The sequence below is a fragment of the Heptranchias perlo genome, chromosome 1 (genome assembly GCF_035084215.1).
Source record: "Heptranchias perlo isolate sHepPer1 chromosome 1, sHepPer1.hap1, whole genome shotgun sequence".
Classification (NCBI taxonomy): Eukaryota; Metazoa; Chordata; class Chondrichthyes; order Hexanchiformes; family Hexanchidae; genus Heptranchias; species Heptranchias perlo.
In genome coordinates this window covers 146519098-146541916 of record NC_090325.1, presented here as the reverse complement: position 1 = coordinate 146541916, position 22819 = coordinate 146519098, and the positions used below count along the sequence as shown (strand labels likewise).

The 22819-nt window shown below is 43.5% G+C and overlaps 1 protein-coding gene across 4 annotated transcripts in view; it reads right to left on the bottom strand.

The window, feature by feature from the left end:
* anapc10 (anaphase promoting complex subunit 10) overlaps positions 1–22819 on the bottom strand; it is a 63230-nt gene that overhangs the window by 35934 nt on the left and 4477 nt on the right. For all 4 annotated transcript variants that reach the window (XM_067992412.1, XM_067992394.1, XM_067992406.1 and 1 more), the window contains exons 2-3: positions 19996–20130; positions 17582–17672 (exon numbers count right to left, since the gene is read on the bottom strand). In XM_067992412.1, coding sequence (XP_067848513.1) covers positions 17582–17672; positions 19996–20110 — 206 coding nt within the window. In that variant the 5' untranslated portion in view covers positions 20111–20130. The remainder of the gene's footprint in view (positions 1–17581; positions 17673–19995; positions 20131–22819) is intronic.

The following is a 22819-nucleotide window of genomic DNA, read 5'->3' as shown; positions in this document are numbered from 1 at the left end:
GGGGGGGGGGGAAACCATACTAAATCTAATATTTAAGAGGTAGCCCACAAATATAGCAAATTTAGAGACAGTGGAATAACTGAGCACCAATGATGATGTTATTAGACTGCACACATTAAAATGGCAGGTTTCAGGACAGCAAGATTTAAAGCTAAGTGGATTGAAATGGCTGGACTAAATTAGGGGCATATGCTAGAAGGGAAAAACAAAAATGGAATGCTTTTAGGAATATTTTAAAATCTTCAAATTAAGGTGGGAAGTGGTGTTCCGCATGGATCGGTGCTGCAACCACTGTTGTTCACCATCTACATAAATGATTTGTACTCAGCAATCGGAACAACAATTTCAAAATGTGCGGACAATACCAAATTGGGGGGTATAGTTAATACAGAGGAGGACTGAGGCAAAATACAGGAAGACATTAATAAACTTGCAGAATGGGCGTGTAGTTGGCAAATGAATTTCAATATAGATAAATGTGATGTGATACATTTTGGTAGGAAGAACATGGAGAGCACATACTCCTTGGAAAATAAGAGTCTAAATGGGATAGACGAGCAGAGGGATCTGGGGGTACAGATACACAAATCACAAAGTAGAGACGCAGGTTAATAAGGCCATTAAAAAAAGCAAACACTGGGGTTCATTTCTAGAGGGATAGAATTGAAAAGCAGTGAAGTTATGTTAAACTTGTATAGAACCCTGGTTAGACCACACTTGGAGTACTATGAACAGTTCTGGTCTCCATATTATAAAAAGGATATAGAGGCACTGGAGATGGTGTGAAAACGATTTACTAGGATGGTACCAAGACTGAGAGGTTATGCCCATTAGGAAAGATTGAACAGGCTGGGGCTCTTTCCTCTAGAAAAAAGACTGACGGGTGACTTGATAGAGGTCTTTAAGATTACAAAAGAGTTTGATAGGGTAGACGTAGAGAAGATGTTTCCACTTGCCGGTGAGACCAGAACTGGGGGAGTAACTATGACTCTCCAAGGCTTAGTAGGTGGCTCTCGGAGTTTTGCCCTCTGGTTACAGTAGCTTGACAGTTTTGTAAGTTCTCGGTCACAGTGAGCCATGCCTCCGCTGGAAACAACATAACACCATTGGCTGAATGGGCTGCTCAAAGAACTTACGGAAGAGTGATCTGCGTAGATCCGCGGAGGTAAGCGATTTCTCTCCTGACCTGTCCAGCCAAGAGCCCGTGTTCTACCTGGTGTTGAACCAAAAGTTGGGGGTAACGACTTGCCCTCAGCCAATGTTTGTTTTAGTAAGTCCGGTTACAGTAGGATGTGGCTGTAGTCGTGCAGCTCTGCTGTTAAATCGCAACCAAACTAGCACTTATTTGGTGAAGTCTTGGTCTTACTGTAGCTGTGATCGTCTTGCGTGTTCTCGGTCACAGTGAGTCGTGTTCCCGCCAGTCTCCATACAATACGTGACTGTTTCGACTGCTCAAAGAACTTACAAATGGGATTCTGACAGATCACATTCCCACAGGAGGGAAACCTTCTAAAACAAAAATATGTGAGTCCGCTCGTGGCCCGATGGGATTGGCACCGGGCAAAAAACCTCCCCGTCTGTATGGTGGCAGATAACCAAGGCGTAAAATATAGAAGCTGCACTGTTAGGCTGACTCCTGGAGTACTAGCATCACGAGCTCCATCAAATAGATCTGGGAGGAGGAAGGCAACAAGTTAAGATCTACAAGTGCCCAGCTGTAAACCAAATCGTTGTCATTTATTGCAAGGGGAATGGAATATAAAAGTAGAGATGTTTTGCTACTGTTGTACAGGGCATTGGTGAGACCACATCTAGAATACTTTGTGCAGTTTTGGTCTCCTGATTTAAGAAAGGACATAATTGCTTTGGAGGCGGTTCAGAGAAGGTTCACTCGGCTGATTCCTGGGATGAGGGGGTAATCATGAGGAAAGGTTGGACAAGTTGGGCCTGTATACACTGGAGTTTAGAAGAATGAGAGGTGATCTTATTGAAATATATAAGATCCTGAGGGGACTTGAAGGCATAGATGCTGAGAGGATGTTTCCCCTTGTGAGAGAGACTAGAACTAGGGGCCACAGTTTAAAAATAAGGGGTCTCCCATTTAAGATGGAGATGAGGAGAAATTTTTTCTCTCAGAGGGTCGTGAGTCTGTGGAACTCCCTTCCCCAGGGAGCGGTGGAGGCAGGGTCATTGAATATTTTTAAGGCTGAGTTAGATAGATTCCTGATTAACAAGGGAGTCAAAGGTTATAGTAGGTAGACGGGAAAGTAGGGTTGAGGTCACAATCAGATCAGCCATGATCTTATCAAATGGCACAGCAGGCTGAAGGGCCTACGCCTGCTCTTAATTTGTATGTTCGTAAATCGTGGAAGACTGAAATAGAAGGGAGTACTAGTCAATTCTGAAGAGCAGGGGTCCGCGATGATGGTGATGTCTAAGAGAGCTCCAAAGAACCTCAAGGAAGGCGGTCCGAGAGGGGAGACTGTACAACATTCGATCCCCAGTTTCAGTGGGTATGGAAACCAAAATGGAAGCGACCCTGCGGGAGGCCCTCGAAACAAGAGCCGCTAGTATGGACTTTGAAATGACCTAGCTGATGGGTCAACAAAAGAAACGCTAGTTCGACTCTTTGTAAATTTGTTACATGTTAAATTCATTGTTGTTATGTTACGTTACGTTATCTGATGTGTGTTAATTAGTAATAAAGCGCAACCAGATGATGATCATGGGCAACGGCAAACAAGGCCGCTAATCTAACGACACAAGGTAGTTGCGTCTCTCTGTTATGGTGGATTCCATGCCAAGTGAAACCTGGCGGTAACATCTGTTTTCCTAATCACAGATCAACCCCTCCTCCCTCCCTCAAGTGCCTGCTGTTCACTATCGGCCAGCCCACCTTGGTCTGTTGGGAAGCTAGATATTGCAACGCGGACGAGCCACCTAAAGACTCGAAACAGACACTCATTCAATGGGAAGGTGTCCCACGAATGTATCTAAAATAATCACTAATAAATCCAATAGGGAAATCAGGAGAAGCTTCTTTACCCAGAGAGTGGTTAGAATGTGGGACTCGTGACCACAAGGAGTAGTTGAGGCGACTAGCATAGATGCATTTAAGGGGAAGCTAGATAAACACATGAGGGAGAGAGGAATAGAAGGATATGTTGATGGGGTTAGATGAAGAAGGGTGGGAGGAGGCTGACGTGGAGCATAAACACTGGCATGGACCTGTCGGGCCGAATGGCCTCATTCTGTGCTGTACATTCTATGCAATTCTGTGTGAGTAGGTACCATGTAGGAGTACCAAAGCCTTGACCAAAATGGTTAAATAAGCTACAATGTCATCCATACAAAGAAAATGTAACTACTTTAAAAACCAAAGAAACATGGAAGGAACAAGTTTGAAAAAAATAACATTTTTTAAAAAAGCTATAAAGAAATATTTTTAATTTCACTGATGCTGAAACCCTCACCCACTTTTCCAACACTCTCCTAGCTGGATTCCCAGGCTCCACTTTGCTGTATCGGTATCCTGTGCCATAATAAGTCCCATTCATGAATCCAATCCTCACCAAATTCCAGTGGGCTCCCCGACCCCAGAGCATTGAATTCATCCTTGTTTACAAAATCGTTCTACAGGACTCGGCCCATCCACTCTCTGCAACCTCTTCCAGCCCTTTGCCCCAGTTCCCACCCTTTGCCCACCGAGTCTGGACTTTTGTGCAGTCTCCCCTTCCTCTACTCCCCCAGTGGTGGCAAAGGCCTTCAGACATTACCTTAGAATTCTCTTCCTAAACCCCTCTGCCTGATTATATTTCTCCTCACCTCTTCAATCATGCCATTGGTCACTTCCACTAACCATCCTCTCCCAGGTCTTGCTCAAAAGTTCATTACTGCCCCCCTCCCCATTCCTATTGCAACATTTCACTACATTAAAAGTCTTATGCAAGTGCAAATTATAACCTGAGACAAAAAGCAAAAATTGAGTAAAAAATTTGCAAGGGTCATTGAGTGAATAAAAATCTCAGAGAGGTACGCAGGTCTGTCAACATTAGACAAATCCTAATGTGAAATCTTCAGTCGCGAGCCTTACACCCGAGGCTTTGCCGCATACCATAAACAAATGTTTAAAGTGGCAAGCTATGTGTTCAGCACAGGAGCACAGCGTGTCTGTGCTTTAAACCAAATTCACTGTCCTGCTACCACTGGAGCAGGCAATCAGGGTCAGTAATTTTCTTTAATTATTAGATTGACCAAGTCGCAACTCATTATAACTTTCAGCTTATCACCTATTAAAAATCACCTGGAAGAGATTGTCTTACAGTAGTAGGGATAGGAAGTTCTGTAGCAACAAAGCAGCTGCTTCTGCAAAATCCTGCCAAAATAGGTAAGCTTTTGAAGTTTAAAAGAAATTCTGGTGGTGTGCTGCATCATCATTTACATTCAAATGACAAACAGCTGACTGTCTAGTCAGTTCTTTTCAATCATCAAAAATTGCACTAGAATCTGGTAATCAGCATTTTCTGCACACATTTGGATATATGTACACAGAGTTCTGCCACCCCCAATTTCCCAGTGACATAAAAAGGCACTGAAAGAGTGGCTCCTGTTTACATCAACCTGATGCAGCATTCTTCAGTGCAGTTTAAAGGTGGCATTCATATAATCTTCATCATTATATACTTTTCCCCCTTCTTTCTTTTTTTCTCCCCTCTCTATTTCTTTCCTTCCAGACTGCCTACAGTTTTAATAGAAAGTTTTTACGACTAGCGTTAAGGAGTCCTCTGTTCTTTTATAATTTGCCTATGAATATACCCGAGTCTACCAATTTTCCTGTATTTGGTCTACTGCCCATTTAGCTCTGGTTTTATAAACTGCTCATATCTCCTGACATTTCTTTTGCTTTCTTGCCAGAGAACACTGGGCAAGTTAGTCCTCATACACTAGTGAGCAAAAAATGTAGCCCAGCTTGACAAGCTTAAAACTCACGAACAAATATACTGCTGCGGTAAATTATCTCAGTTCAGCAAAATAACTTAAGCTGCAGAAATCCTGACATTTTGTAAACCCAACTTAACTTAATTTAAATGCTTAGAGAGCAGGGACTCCCTCCTACCTGGTCTCTACACATTTACATTTCTAGCTTTTGAGAAACAGCTTTACCCATGCATGCGCAGGTGCCAGGCAGGAGCCAAACAATGTAAACTGAGTTCTGCCTGGCTGGAACTGCAGGTACTGGTCTCAGGGTGCATTTAAACTACAATTGAAGCATTAGTGCAAGCAGTTTCATTTCGTACCAATGTTGTAGTTATACCGTGAACGAAGCCTGAACACAGAGACAACCTGACACTGCAGCAAAGTAGAGTGAGAATTTCTGGAGCAGGGTGTCTCATTCCACTTTGTTTTTGAGTCAGTTAGGGCTTTAGCACTTATTTACACTATACAAGTTTAATATCAGTGTGAAGCCAAATCTGCTTTGCACCAACACCAAGCTTGTAGTGTAGATGCCCCCTTACATAGATATTCCTTTTGCAAAGTTAGAATATTTGGAGTGTCAAAGTGATTTGAGGTACACAGACCAGTCACATTGGTTTGGTGGTTTCTGTCCTCCCTGCTCAAAATTCACATTTTTGAGATAGGAACAGGAGTAGGCCATTCAGCCCATCGAGCCTGTTCCGTCCTATCAAATGCAAAATACTGCAGATGTTGGAAATCTGAAATAAAAACAGAACATGCTGGACAAGCTCAGCAAGTCAGGCAGCATTTGTGGAGAAAGAAAGAGTTAACGTTTCAGGTCGAAGACCTTTTGTCAGAACTGGAAGATGTTAAAAGAGCTAAAGTTTTTGAGCAAGTACAGGGGAAGGGGGGGGGGGGGGGGGGGGGGAGGGCAGAAAAGAACAAAAGGGAAAGTCTGTGATAGGGTAGAGGGCATGAATGATTAAATGACAAAAGGGATGATGGTGCAAGGCAAGGAAGGTGGTAGTGGGGCAGGTTAAGAAATAAAAGATTGATCAGGAGTAGCTGTAAATGGCAGCAGCAGAACCATTACCAGCACTGGCTGACCGAAAAAAATGGGAGCAGTGGTTGTGATCTGAAGTTATTGAAATCAATGTTGAGCCCGGAAGGTTGTAAAGTGCCTAAGCGAAAGATTAGGTGCTGTTCCTCGAGCTTACGTTGAGCTTCATTGGAACAGTGTATGAGGCCGAGGATAGGGGTCAGAGTAGGAGTGGGAAGGGGAATTAAATGGCAAGCGACCGGCAGGTCGGGGTCACGCTTGCTGACAGAGCGGAGGTGTTCAGCAAAGCGATCACCCAGTCTGCGTTTGGTCTCCCCAATGTAAAGGAGACCACATTGTCTGCAGTGAATACAGTATACTAAATTGAAAGTAGTACAAGTGAATCGCTGTTTCACCTGGAAGGAGTGGTTTGGGGCCCTGGATGGTGGGAAGGGAGGAGGTGAAAGGGCAGGTGTCGCATCTCCTGCGCAAGCACGGGAAGGTGCCGTGGAGAGGAGAGTGGGTATTGGGGGTAATGGAAGAGTGGACCAGGGTGTCGCGGACGGAGCAGTCCCTTCGGAACGTTGAAAGGGTTGGGGAGGGGAAGATGTGTTTGGTAGTGGGATCGTGCTGGAGGTGGTGGAAATGGCGGAGGATGATACGTTGAATGTGGAGGCTGGTGGGGTGGAAGGTGAGTAGAAGGGGGAACAAAGAAACATAGAAAATCGAAGCAAGAGTAGGCCATTCGGCCCTTTGGGCCTGCTCCACCATTCAAAATGATCATGGCTGATCATCTAACTCAGTACCCTGTTCCCGCTTTTATCCCCCCATATCCCTTGATCCCTTTAGCGTTAAGAAATATATCTATCTCCTTCTTGAATACATCTAATGACTTGGCCTCCACTGCCTTCTGTGGTAGAGAATTCCACAGGTTCACCACCCTCAGAGGAGAAATTTCTCCTCATCTCGGTTCTAAATGGCATACCCCGTATCCTGAGACTGTGACCCCTGGTTCTGGACTCCCCAGCCATCGGGAATATCCTCCCTGCGTTTAGTCTGTCTAGTCCTGTTAGAATTTTATACGTTTCGATGAGATCTCCTCTCATTCTTCTAAACTCTAGTGAATATAGGCCTAGTCGACCCAATCTCTCCTCATACCTCAGTCCTGCCATCCCAGGAATCAGTCTGGTAACCTTCGTTGCACTCCCTCCATGGCAAGGACATCCTTCTTCAGATAAGGAGACCAAAACTGCACACAATACTCCAGATGTGGTCTCACCAAGGCCCTGTATAACTGCAGTGAGATATCTCTGCTCCTATACTCAAATCCTCTTGCAATGAAGGCCAACATACCATTCGCCTTCCGAACTGCTTGCTGCACCTGAATGCTCATTTTCAGCGACTGGTGTACAAGGACACCCAGGTCTTGTTGCACCTCCCCTTTTCCCAATCTATCATCAGATAATAATCTGCCTTTCTGTTTTTACAACCGCAGTGGATAACCTCACATTTATCCACGTTATACTGCATCTGCCATGTTCTTGCCCACTCACTCAACTTGTCTAAATCACATTGGAGCCTCTTTGCATCCTCCTCACAGCTCACATTCCACCCCAGCATTGTGTCGTCTGCAAACTTGGAAATGTTACATTCCGTTCCCTCATCCAAATCATTGATATATATTGTGAATAGCTGGGGCCCAAGCACTGATCCCTGCGGTACCCCACTAGTCACTGCCTGCCACCTGTAAAAAGACCTGTATATTCCTACTCTGTTTCCTGTCTGTCAACCAATTCGCAATCCATGCTAGTATATTTCCCCCCAATTCCACGTGCTTAATTTTGCACACTAACCTCTTGTGTGGGACCTTATCAAAAGCCTTCTGAAAATCCAAGGACACCACATCCACTGGTTCTCCCCTATCTATTCTACTAGATACATCCTCAAAAAACTCCAGTAGATTTGTTAAACATGATTTCCCTTTCATAAACCCATGTTGATTTTGTCCAATCCCGTTAATGCCTTCCTAGTGTTCTGTTATCACATCTTTTATAATAGCCTCTAGCATTTTCCCCACTACTAATGTTAGGCTAACTGGTCTGTAATTCCCTGTTTTTTCTCTCCCTCCTTTTTTAAATAGTGGGGTTACATTTGCCACCCTCCAATCTGTAGGAACTGTTCCAGAGTCTATAGAATTTTGGAAAATGATCACCAATGCATCCACTATTTCCAGGGCCACTTCCTTTAGTACTCTTGGATGTAGATTATCAGGCCCTGGGGATTTGTCAGCCTTTAGCCCCATTAATTTCCCTAGCATTATTTTTTTTACTAATACCGGTTTCCTTCAGTTCCTCCCTCTCACTCAACCCTTGGGGGTTCCCTAACATTTCTGGGAGGTTATTTGTGTCCTCCTTTGTGAAGACAGAACCAAAGTATGTGTTTAATTGTTCTGCCATTTCTTTGTTCCCCATTATAATTTCCCCCATATCTGACTGTGAGGGACCTACATTTGTCTTCACTAATCTTTTTCTCTTGACATATTTATAGAAGCTTTTACAGTCAGTTTTTATGTTCCCTGCTAGTTTACTCTCGTACTCTATTTTTTCCCTCTAAATCAATCTCTGTCCTCCTTTGCTGAATTCTTAACTGCTCCCAATCCTCAGGCTTGCCACTTTTTCTGGCAATTTTATATGTCTCCTCTGTGGATCTAATACTATCCTTAATTTCTTTTGTAAGCCACGGTTGAGCCACCTTTCCTGTTTTATTTTTGCGCCAGACAGGAATGAATAATTGTTGTAATTCCTGCACACGTTCTTTAAATATTAGCCATTGCCTATCCACCGTCATCCCTTTTAGTAAAGATCCCCAATCTATCATAGCCAACTCGCACCTCAAACTTTCATAATTTCCTTTATTTAGATTCAGGACCCTAGTTTCGGATTCAACTATTTCATTCTCATCTTAATGAGGAGTTCTATCATGTTATGGTCGCTCCTCCCCAAGGGACCCCACACAACAAGATTGTTAATTAATCCTTTCTCATTGCACGATACCCAATCCAGGATCGCCTGTTCTCTGGTTGGTTCCTCAACGTATTGGTCTAGAAAACCATCACGTACACACTCCAGGAATTCCTCCCCCACAGTATTATTGCTAATTTGGTTTGACCAATCTATATGTAGATTAAAGTCACCCATGATTATAGTTGTACCCTTCTTGCATGCGTTTCTAATTTCCTGTTTAATGCCCTCCCCTACATCTCCACTACTGTTTGGGGGCCTATAGACAGCCCCCACCAACATTTTCTGCCCCTTGGTGTTTCTTAGTTTCACCCATGCAGATTCCACATCGTGATTTTCTGAGCCAATACCCTTCCTCACTATGGCATTGATTTCCTCCTTTACTAACAACGCCAACCCACCTCCTTTTTCTTTTTGCCTGTCCTTCCTAAATACTGAATACCCCTGGATGTTCAGTTCCCATCCTTGGTCACCCTGCAGCCATGTCTTCGTAATCGCAACTACATCATTACCGTTAATATCTATCTGCACTGTTAATTCATCTAGCTTATTGCGAATGCTCCGCGCATTAAGACACAATGCCTTTAGACTTGTCTTTTTAAGATTGCAAGTCATCTTAGTTTTATTTTGCACTACGACCCAATTTGTTTTTCGCCCTTGTTTTCTCTGCCTTCCCACTATTGCTTCTTCCCTTTCTGTCTTTTGTTTCTATCCTCGTTTCCCCCTCCTCTGTCTCCCTGCTCAAGTTCCCATACCCCTGCCATTCTAGTTTAAACCTTCCCCAACAGCACTAGCAAACACCCCGTGAGGACATCGGTCCCGGTCCTGCTCGGGTGTAACCCATCCCGCTTGTACAGGTCCCATCTTCCCCAGAACCGGTCCCAATGTCCCACGAATCTAAATCCCTCCCTCCTACACCATCCCTGCAGCCAAGCATTCATCTGGTCTATTCTCCTGTTCCTATACTCACTAGCACGTGGCACTGGTAGTAATCCTGAGATCACTACCTTTGAGGTCCTGCTTTTTAATTTATCTCCTAACTCCTTAAATTCACCTTGCAGGACCTCATCCCTTTTTTTTAAAAACCTATGTCGTTGGTACCGATATGGACCATGACCACTGGCTGTTCACCCTCCCTCTCCAGAATGCCCTGCAGCCACTCCATGACATCCTTGACCCTAGCACCAGGGAGGCAACATACCATCCTGGAGTCACGTTTGCAGCCGCAGAAACGCCGATCTGTTCCCCTTACAATTGAATCCCCTATCAATATAGCCTTGCCACTCTTATTCCTCCCCTTCTGTGCAGCAGAGCCACCCGTGGTGCCATGAACTTGGCTCTTGCTGCTTTCCCCTGATAAGCCATCTCCCCCAACAGTATCCAAAGCGGTATATCTGTTTGAGAGGGAGATGGCCCCAGGGGATTCCTTTACTCTGCCTGGCAGTCACCCATTTCCTTTCTGCCTGCGTAATCTTTACCTGCGGTGTGACCACCTCACTGAACGTGCTATCCACGACAATCTCAGCATCGTGGATGCTCCAGCTCCAAAATACGGTTAGTCAGTAGCTGCAGGTGGACACACTTCCTGCACACATGGTCACCAGGGACACCTGTCGTGTCCATGACTTCCCACATAGCGCAGGAGGCTCACAGGTGCGAGCTCTGCTGCCATGACTTGCCTTAGATTTACACTGCATTCACCTCTCAGACTCTCCTCCCCTCTCGGGACTCTCCTTTTTTACTAGGCTCACCTTTCGGACTCTCCTTTTACACTGCACTCACCTCTCTGGCTCTCCTCCCGCTCTCGGGCTCTCCTTTTACACCGCGTTCACCTCTCGGACTCTCCTCCCGCTCTCGGGACTCTCCTTTTACACTGCGCTCACCTCTCGGACTCTCCTCCCACTCTCGGACTCTCCTTTTACACTGCATTCACCTCTCGGACTCTCGGGACTCTCCTTTTACACTGCGCTCACCTCTCGGACTCTCCTCCCGCTCGCGGGACTCTCCTTTTACAGTGCATTCACCTCTCTGACTCTCTTCCCGCTCTCGGACCTATCATAGTTCTGAGAGGGAAGGGAAGTGGTGAGGGCAGAAGTGCAGGAAATAGGACGGTCATGGTCGACAGCCCTGTCAACTACAATGGAGGGGAATCCTCGGTTGAGGAAAAAGACATATCAGAAGCACTGGTGCGGAAGGTGGTATCATCGGAACAGAGGCAACGGAGACAGAGAAACTAGGAGAATGGAATAGAGTCCTTACAGGAAGCGGGGTGGGAGGAAGTCTAATCAAGGTGGCTGTGAGTGTCGGTGGGCTTATAACAGATATTGGTTGACAGCCTATCCCCAGAAATGGAGATAGAGAAGTTGAGGAAGGGAAGGGAAGAGTCGGAGATGGACCACGTGAAGGCGACGGAAGGGTGGAAATTGGAAGCAAAGTTGATGAAATTTTCCACTTTGGGGCGAGAGCAGGAAACAGCACCGATACGGTCATCAATGTTCCGGAAAAAGGGGCAAGGGAGGGGACTTGACAAGGAATATACCACGTATCCACAAAAAGGCAGGCATAGCTGGGACCCATACAGGTTCCCACTACGATACCTTTTATTTGGAGGAAGTCAGTGGAGTCAAAAGGAGAAGTTGTTCAACGCAAGAACAAGTTCAGCCAGGGATAGGAAGGTGGTGGTGGATGGGGACTGGTTGGGCCTCCGTTCAAAGAAGAAGCAGAGGGCTAGCAGGCCGCCCTGGTGGGGGATGGAGGTGTAGAGGGACTGGACATCCATGGTGAAAAGGAGACAGTTAGGGCCGGGGAACTGGAAACTGTTGAGGTGGCGGAGGGCGTCACAAGAGTCGTGGATGTAAGTTGGAAGAGAGGAGAAAAAAAGTCGAGATAGGAGGAAATAAATTCCGTGGGGCAAGAACAGGCGGAAACAATGGGTCTCCCAGGGCAGTCCAGTTTGTGGATCTTGGGAAGGAGGTAGAAGCGGGCTGTGTGAGGTTGGGGTATGATGAGGTTGGAGGCCATGGAGGGAAGATCTCCAGAGGAGATGAAGTCGGTGATGGACTGGGAAACTATGGCCTGATGTTCGGCGGTGGGGTTGTGGTCCGGGGGAGGTAGGAGGAGGTGTCGGAGAGTTGGCGTTCAGCCTCTGCAAGGTAGAGGTCTGTTCGCCACACAACAACAGCACCACCCTCGTCAGCAGGTTTAATGACAGTGTCGGGGCGGACCTGAGAGAACGGAGTGCTGCGAGTTCAGAGAGAGGTAGGTTAGAATGAGTGAGGGGAGCAGAGAAATTGAGACAGCCGACGTCACGCCGGCAGTTTGCAATGGAAAGATCAAGAGAGGGTAAGAGGACAGAGGGAGGGGTCCAGGTGTAACGAGAATTCTGAAGACAGGGAAAGGGTCCGCTGTGCGGGGGGGAAGACTCACGGCCAAAGAAGTGAGCGCGGAGGTGAAGGCGACGGAAGAAGAGCTCAGCATAGTGTTGAGATCGAAATTCATTGAGGTAGGGGGCGTAAGTGAATGAGCCTGTTCCGCCATTCAATTAGTTCATGGCTGATCTATATCTTAACTCCATTTACCTGCCTTGGTTCCATATCCCTTAATACCCTTACCTAACAAAAATCTATCAATCTCATTTTTGAAATTATCAATTGACCTAGCCTCAATAGCTTTTTGGGGGAGAGTTCCAGATTTGCACTGCCCTTTGTGTGAAAAAATGCTTCCTGATATCACCCCTGAACGGCCTAGCTCTAATTTTTTTTTCATTCATGGGATGTGGGCGTCACTGGCAAAGCCAGCATTTATTGCCCATCCCTAACTGCCCTTGAGAAGGTGGTGGTGCCTTCTTGAACCGCTGCAGTCCGCGTAGCGAAGGTACTCCCACAGTGCTGTTAGGTAGGGAGTTCCAGGATTTTGATACAGCGACAATGAAGGAATGGTGATATATTTCCAAGTCAGGATGGTGTGTGATTTGGAGGGGAACGTGCAGGTGGTGTTGTTCTCATGTGCCTGCTGCCCTTGTCCCTCTAGGTGGTAGAGGTCGCAGGTTTGGGAGGTGCTGTCAAAGAAGCCTTGGCCAGTTGCTGCAGTGCATCCTGTAGATGGTACACACTGCAGCCACTGTGCGCCGGTAGTGGAAGGAGTGAATGTTTAGGGTGGTGGATGGGGTGCCAATCAAGCGGGCTGCTTTGTCCTGAATGTTGTCGGGCTTCTTGAGTGTTGTTGGAGCTGCACTCATCCAGGCAAGTGGAGAGTATTCCATTACACTCCTGACTTGTGCCTTGTATATGGTGGAAAGGCTTTGGGGAGTCAGGTGGTGAGTCACTCGCTGCAGAATACCCAGCCTCTGACCTGCTCTTGTAGCCACAGTGTTTACGTGGCTGGTCCAGTTGAGCTGCTGGTCAATGGTGACCCCCAAGATGTTGATGGTGGGGATTCGGCGATAGCAATGCCATTGAATGTCATGGGGAAGTGATTAGGCTCTCTGTTGTTGGAGATCGTCATTGCCTGGCACTTGTCTGGCGTGAATGTTACTTGCCACTTATCAGCCCAGGCCTGGATATTGTCCAGGTCTTGCTGCATGTAGGCACAGACTGCTTCATTATCTGAGGGGTTGCGAATGGAACTGAACACTGTGCAATCATCAGCAAACAGCCCCACTTCTGACCTTATGATGAAGCAGCTGAAGATGGTTGGGCCTAGGACACTGACTGCCCTGAGGAGCTCCTGCAGCGATGTCCTGGGGCTGAGATAATTTGCCTCCAAAAACCACTACCATCTTCCTTTGTGCTAGGTATGACTCCAGCCACTGGAGAGTGTTCCCCCTGATTCCAATTTTACTAGGACTCCTTGATGCCATACTTGGTCAAATGCTGCCTTGATGTCAAGGGCAGACACTCTCACCTCACCTCTGGAATTCAGCTCTTTTGTCCATGTTTGGACTAAGGCTGTAATGAGGTCTGGAGCCGAGTTGTCCTGGTAGAACCCAATCTGAGCATCAGCGAGCAGGTTATTGGTGAGTAAGTGCTGCTTCATAGAACTGTCGACGACACCTTCCATCACTTTGCTGATGATTGAGAGTAGACTGATGGGGTGGTAATTGTTCCGGATTGAATTTGTCCTGCTTTTTGTGGACAGGACATACCTCGGCAATTTTCCACTTTGTCGGGTAGATGCCAGTGTTGTAGCTGTACTGGAACAGCTTGGCTCGAGGCGCGGCTAGTTCTGGAGCACGAGTATTCAGTACTACAGCCAGGATGTTGTCGGGGCCAATAGCCTTTGCTCTATTCAGTGCACTCAGCCATTTCTTGATATCACGTGGAGTGAATCGAGTTGGCTGAAGACTGGCTTCTGTGATGTTGGGGGTTTCGGGAGGAGGCCGAGATGGATCATCCACTTGGCACTTCTGGCAGAAGTTGCAATTATTTTTTCATAGGGCCTTTGAAGTATACAAGTACCCAATTTAAAGGTTATGCCCCTTTGTTCTGGACTCCCCATCAGAGGAAATAGTTTATCTCTATCTACCTTATAAAATCCTTTAATCATCTTAAACATCTCAATTAGATCACCTTAAATCACTTTAATCTTCTTAAACACCTAAATTAGAGATGATGATAATCCTGGTCCACCACACTCACACAGCAATTAATTTGTTCAATTTTCAAAAGAAGGAACAGACATTATGTAGACAGTAAGAAAATCGAGCTTTAATTTATCAGCGTCTCTGAATACCTACGTTGCTTGAGCAGAGGAGGGAGCTTACAGAACAGGGAATTATATGCAAATGCTTTACTCTTTCAAATTTAGGATTAAGTTGCCTAGTAAATCCACCAACACCTCTGTTCTGATTGCTTCTCAATAATGGTTTATAAAAAGGTCTGATTCCTAAATCAGCAGTTTCATTGTTGCACCCTGAAGCCCAAAAGCTTTTTATTATTGCGACATCAATGAATGTGCTCCTGCTGGCACTGCAACTGGACCACAAACTGGAACTGAAACAGTGGCTTTTACAGAACTCACGTATCTAATGACTAATTGTGGTCTGAACTAAGTTAGGGTTAAATATTTGAATAAGGATACATCTTAATGTTTACTACGGTGCCATACTATCTGCTTTAAACACACAAAAAAAATTTCAAATGATCAGTATCAGGTATCAGAAGATAACATTACATTGATAACTCTATAGTAATGTTAATGAATAATAGCTTAGTTTTATCTTTTCAGTTCATTGAATAGTCTGCTTGTACAATTATTTTTTCATAGGACCTTTGAAGTACACAAGAGTTTCAATGAGTTGCCTTTTCATTCTTCTAAACTCGAGTGAATACAGGCCAAGTCGACCCAATCTCTCCTCATACGACAGTCCTGCCATTCTAGGAATCAGTCTGGTGAACCTTCGCTGCACTCCCTCTTTGTCAAGTATATCCTGTCTTAGGTAAGGAGATCAAAACTGCACACAATACGCCAGGTGTGGTCTCACCAAGGCCCTGTATAACTGCAGTAAGACATCATTGCTCCTTTACTCAAATCCTCTTGCAAGGAAGGTCAACATACCATTTGCCTTCCTAACTGCTTGCTGCACCTGCATGTTTGCTTTCAGTGACTGGTGTACAAGGACACCCAGGTCCCTTTGTACATCAACATTTCCCAATCTATCACCATTTAAATAATACTCTGCCTTTCTGTTTTTCCTTCCAAAGTGGATAACTTCACATTTATCCACATTATACTGCATCTGCCATGTATTTGCCCACTCACTCAACTTGTCTAAATCGCCTTGAAGCCTCTTTGCATCCTCCTCACAACTCATAATCCCACCTAGTTTTGTGTCATCAGCAAACTTGGAAATATTACATTTGGTTCCCTCATCCAAATCATTGATATATATTGTGAATAGCTGGGGCCCAAGCACTGATCCCTGCAGTACCCCACTAGTCACTGCCTGCCACCCTGAAAAAGACCCATTTATTCCTACTCTCTGTTTCGTGTCTGTTAACCAATTTTCAATCCATGACAGTATATTACCCCCAATCCCATGTGCTTTAATTTTGTACACTAACCTCTTATGTGGGACTTTATCAAAGGCCTTCTGAAAATCCAAATAAACCACATCCACTGGTTCTCCCTTATCTATTCTACCAGTTACATCCTCAAAAAACTCCAGTAGGTTTGTCAAACATGATTTCCCTTTCATAAATCCATGTTGACTTTGTCTAATCCCATTGATATTTTCTAAGTGTCCTGTTATCACATCCTTTATAATAGACTCTAGCATTTTCCCTTCCACTGAAGTTAGGCTAACCAGTCTGTAGTTCTCTGTTTTCTCTCTCCCTCCTTTTTTAAATAGTGGGATTGTGGGATCACTGAATATATTATTTAAGAAGGAGCTAAATAGATTTCTGGACACAAAGGCATTAAGGGGTAAGGGGAGACAGCGGGTATATGGTATGATAGAGGATCAGCCATGATCATATTGAATGGCGGAGCAGGCTCGAAGGGCCGAATAGCCTACTCCTGCTCCTATTTTCTACGTAAGAATTGATAGTTACAAGGAACAGGTTGACAAGAGAGGGTAAGGGGCTTGGTGTTTGCATTCCCTTTCAGTTATATAGGAACGGGGGAAGGCCATTTGGCCCATCGACGTTGGACCACATTAGCCATGGCAGCCCTGCCTTTTCAATCCCAGTTCCCTACATTTCCTTTATATTTCTCAATATCTTTACCTCTTAATGAAAGTTTCTACCTCCCTTTTAAACATCTCAAGTGATTTTGTATCTAATGTGTTCTGGGCAATATGTACCAATTTAACACACAAGAATTTTTTTTGGATTCACTATTAACCAGCATATTTAGATTTCTAAGATTATGTTTTCTTGTTCTGTATTCTGCCACCAGAAAAAATAAAAAAAAGATTCATTTCCCATTTACAATGTTAATTCCTTTCATTATTTTAAACAACTGCAACCAGATCACCTGGGAATGCAAACATACAGCCCATACCCTCTCCTGTCAAACCAAAGGAGGTTTCTCTGTGCTTTGAATGTTTAAACTTTAAACTGTGATAGGGTTGGATGATAATAGATCTGTATTACAGATGGCCATTTTTCTTGCTTGTGTTTATAGAATTTGGTTTTACATTTTCTTTTATTTTCTAATAGCCGTATTTTCCCTTACTTACTGTTCTACAGCAATATTGATGGAGATCCTATATTATTTACACTGCTGCATTTTCATTATTAAATTAATTCATATTCTTTAACCATTTATACAGCACATACTTGTGTGTGAACAGTAAACACTAGTCCTTGCATCACATGCACAATGCATACAATTTAAATGGTTGTTGTATCCATTGGAGCATATGAAGGAGCTGGCATTTATTTCCTCTACCACCAATAGAGCTGCTGTAACATATTAGTTCCCCTACTATGATGTACAACAGACCCAATTTACAAGAGGGACGTATAAAAACTGACAAGAGACGTGCATTAGTCTAACCGTATCAGATTTAAATGAATGGTCAGTTTTTGACCAGCACACACTGCATTCACCCGTATATTCGTACCTGAACTGAATGTTGACGAGGTGAGGCTGAGATCCGTCTGACTGCCAATATGTTTCCAGGTTATCATCACGCAACTGATCTACACCAAATCCTGATGAAGCAATTAAAATTAATTAATTTTGTCACATATTTAGTCTAATGGAGAGTCAAATGTTCCAATATGTTCAATTGATAACTGCTTACAAGAACAAAACCAAATTTTGTACTTTGAGATTTAGCAGCAATATCATCTTATTTAACTTTCACTCTTGACCTGATATATTTACATATTTTGTGGTGAAATTTCCCACATCACAGGCTACTGATGTAGACATTCACCAAAAGAGACAGGCTTGTGATGGACTTCATATAATTACAATCTTGCACTCAATTCAAGTCAAAAATATGTTACAGTCCCCATCACTTAAACGTTCACGTTTAAAATGGGCAGTTGCTTCTATCGGCCAAAAAGCGCTAACCATTAACCATTTGCATTAACGCCAATTTCAAAGTTGCCTGTTTTTGCGTCTTAAGTGCTCCGTTTATTTTGGTGTAGAAACAGTTGTGCTTACTGTGATATTGTATGAGTGAAGTACACATGAAAATATATATATCAATTTTCTACATTAGTTTTGTGTATGTACATATAAAACAGTCAGGAACTACACAGAAGGTAAACACTATACTCCCTTTGCAGCACCCTGACTATAATATGCTGGAAAATTAAATAGTACAAAAAAGTATCTACTGAAGCTCTGGTTTCTAATCTGACGCCATGCCCGTCAATTATATAATTCAGTTCCTCCACCCTGGTAAAGTACCTGCCTGTCACTGTTCAGATTATGAAGCATTGCTGTTTAGTATTTGTCGCTTTTTAGTATTGAGCTATGCTTCCCATGTGAGACAACAAAAAATAATGAAAAGGCAGCCTTGGTTTGATTTCGTTTGGAGATGGATCCTTGGGCACTAGAGGGCGACAACTCCAGAGGAGAAGGGGGAAAGCTGGAAAGGACTGAAATAAGTTAATCCTTGGTCAGGTCTAGGGTCCGGCAATAAGGAGATTCGTTCAGGTAGCTGCAGATGCTGATGAGCGACAATATATATAATAGCGCTACCATGTTATGCCGGCCATCGCATATAATGGGCAAATCACGTTCGCACGGACACACCTGCTGTAAGCGGTGGAGGACTGTACCAACATATATCTGACCTCACATCAATAGCTCTGGCACAAAAACAAAAACATTTAACCTACAACTTCAATTAAATTATCTTTTGTCTGTCATGATGGGCTAAGGCCGGAGAATGACTTATGATAACAGTATATGTCACACAATGTTTTGGGATTTGCAGTTTCACTAAAGCTATTTGGAAAATTTTAGATACTAGTGTAAAATATTTACTACTGTGTTGAACCTATTTTGAATTTGGAAACTGACATTAATACTATCCAAATACATATCAACATCCAGACTGCAAGCTTCTGCATGCTAGTAAGTTGGCAATTATCAATAGTCATCAAATCACCCTCAGTATTTTATACATGACTTGACACTACTGTATTGTATTTCAGTGCACCAAAATGTAAAAATACAACAAGCTGTACTGATTTCTATCTGAGTTTATTCTTACTTTCTTGACTTCTCATCCTTTAACATTATTGAGAAAAATGAAATCTTCGTATCAGCTTGGCTCAGTTGGTAGCACTCTAGTCATTGGCTCAGAAGGTTGCAGATTCAAGCCAAACTTCAGGACTTGAACGCATAGACTCAGCTGACACTTCAGTGCACTGTTAAGAGAGTGCTTTATTATTGTAAGGAATCTTACAACACCAGGTTATAGTCCAACAATTTTATTTTAAAATCACAAGCTTTCGGAGATTATCTCCTTCGTCAGGTGAGTAGCACTACTCACCTGACGAAGGAGATAATCTCTGAAAGCTTGTGATTTTAAAATAAAATTGTTGGACTATAACCTGGTGTTGTAAGATTCCTTACATTTGTCCACCCCAGTCCATCACCGGCATCTCCACATCATGCTTTATTATTGGAAGTGCCATCTTTCAGATAAGGTGTTAAAGTCTGCTTGTTCAGGTGGATGTAAAAGATACCATAGCACTACTTAGCAGAGTTCCTCCAGTGTCCTGGCCAACATTGATCCCTCAACCAACATCATTGAAAACAAATTAACTGGTCATTCATTTCATTTGCTATTTGTGGGTTCCTGCTGTGTTTGCCTACATAACAATTGTGAGAGCACTTTTAAAAAGTAACCCGTTGGCTGTGAAGTACTTTGGTATGTCTTGAGGATGTGATAAAGCACTATATTGATGCAAATTCTTTCTTCATCCTACAGTGTCTGGGTTGGTTTGGAATCAAGGAACTAAATAAAAGTCAAATGTTTTTGTAAAGTGCACAACAAATCTGCAGACATACCTGGTTTACAAGAGGATAGGGACCAAACAGCCTGTGAGCCTATCTCTCGCACTGTGCCAGTTCTTTCCAGCTGCTTTGGATCTTCTCCAGGTGGAGTCTTGCTTGGAGTGGTCATTTTTCTTAACTATTCTTGATCTGCAATGGGTACAGAACTACAATTAAAAAAAGTTGTTTAAAAACAAAAATGTTTCGGACTACCTACCTTTTTTATACGATGAATATATGAATAAGATATGCATATATGTTGTGGGGTTAACCACACCAGTAAGGTTATTTTTCCAAAAGCCAGAATGCTACCATCAACTGGTAAAACTCTCAATGTACACACACCTTGTTTGATAACATTGTATCCCTTGCTGCAATTCACCAATTATGAAGTAAATGTTAAATTATGAATTTTAAGTTAATTTAACATTTTTAAATTTATCTAACTTCAACAACAACAACAACTTGCATTTATATAGCACCTTTAACGTAGTAAAATTTTCCAAGGCACTTCACAGGAGCGTTATCAAACAAAATTTCAAACCGAGCCACATAAGGAAGTATTCAAGAAGGAGCAGTTCAAGAAGGCGGCTCACCACCACCTTTTCAAGGGCAATTAGGGATGGGCAATAAATGCTGGCCTTGCCAATGACACCCACATCCCATGAACGAATAATTTTTTTAAAACTTAGGACAGATGACCAAAAGCTTGGTCAAAGAGGTAGGTTTTAAGGAACGTCTTAAAGGAAGATAGAGAGACGGAGAAGTTTAGGGAGGGAATTCCAGAGCGTAGGGTGTAGGCAGCTGAAGGCACTGCTGCCAATAACTAAAGAACGATAGAAAAGGTCATTCAGGAGGGTGGTTAGTCAACAGTAGGAAAATGTTTTGCATAGTTATATCTGGGGAAATGTTCTCTGTCAGCATACCAGTAGTTTTACAATGTTCCAACAATCACAAAAGTGGACATGGATTCCACAATTTAGACAACAGCACCACCTACTGTCTAAAACTAAGGAAACAGGCTCATGAGTGGACATTTCATTTCACATCACATCACTAGGCACACCTTGGGGTATAGTAATACTGATTAAAAGCTGATATGAAAACAAAGATTTGACCACAGCCTCCAAAAGGAGGTGTAAGATATTACCCTTTATGATAGCCTTCATACAATTGCTACCTTGTCCTCAATTTAGGTCACAAATATGTTGTGTTACCAACAACGTGGATGTGGTATTAGGTCTTAAACTGTTTTTGATAATATTAGTTGACCAGGACACTGGGAGAACTCCCTGCTCTTCTTCAAATAGTACTGTGAAACAGCTTTGTTTTGTTTCTATCCAGTAAGGGATAATGGCCCAGAATTTCCTGGAAGGTTTTGGCGTAACCATGGTGCAAGAGCGGTGTTGACAGTTTTATTTCCTGAGAAACTTCGTGTGTAACTGATTTACACTGTGAATTTCCTTGATCGCTTTGGAGATACGTCTGCCGAAATCCTCTGCTGCTGATTTACATAGCTCCACCCCCCCATGCAAAAGACCAACACATGCGAGATTCCTGGATTTACGCCAGTAATGCACTGTTATAGGTCTACACCCAAAAATGTAGGTGCAGCATGGCCCAAAGTCACCTGATATCAGCATTACAGATTTCTGGCATTTGATAGTGATTTTTAAAAAAAAATTCTTACTGAGACCTGCACTATACTTAATCAAATGCTGTCAGTCTAAGTGCGCCTGAAATTTTTTGGACCCGGCCTCCCCCCGCCACGTGTTCAGAAGGACTAAACAGAAAGAGAACATACCAGTTCTGCATAATAATGGAAGAGAAAGAGGTGCAGCAGAGGCAAGAGGGTCTGAGAGTGAGGCACTATGTCAGAAGATACTGCTAGAGTGAAATCACTAGCACAGCAATTGCTGGGAAGTTGTTTCCACTCCGTTGGTGCTAGCAGAAGTGCAACGGAAACCCCGAAGTTCCATAAATGTTGGAATGCTTTATTGTCAGCTGATCTCAGGAATGCATCATTGAGCACACAGCAGTCAGGAGAGGCAATGAACATGATCAAACAGCAAAGGGAGGTAATGGACTCAGAGAAATTGGATTATTTCTCACCCTATTCTTCCTTCTCATACACTTGGTGTATGAGAGGACAGATTAGAGGAAAATGTTGTTCTACAACCAGCTGCTAAAAGTTGCACACAAGTGGCTCAGTCTGACTGGCAATGAAACTTTTTCTCCCTCCTCATTCAATGGCCCATTGCCCCCACTTGGTGTCCTCCACAGTGGCAAGGTCTAAATTCAGTGTGAATGCAAAAGTGTAGCACATTGAAGCATTTGTACCACTACACCAACTACCTTGTTAGAATAAAGTTGTATAACCTCAGACTGGAAACTCACCACACAGCTGCAATTCAGCCCAGGTAGTCTCAAAGGACCCAACACAGATTAGCATTCTTTTCAATCCAAAAACTGTTCAAGCACCATCTGAGACTGGAACACCTAATACTGACTAGGTTCTTAATCAGTATTAAATTTTCTAGTCTTGACATCTTCCCTCATTGGGACCAAATGGAATGTTGATTCATTGACTAATAGCTGTGGAAATTTTGAGGCCCACATGCCATTTCTACAGAAGAATAAAACAGAAATTGCATTTTTCAACAAAGCTGGAGATTGTTAAATCAATGGCATCTGTATTATTGTTATAGCTATAAGTGGAGACACTTTATAAATAGTTGCAAGAGTGATCCTCAAGCCCAAGACAGTGCTCAAAACTGTGGTCCTTGATTAAAAGTGGAGTACCACTGAATTATTTTTATTTTATAATGTATTTTTAGCA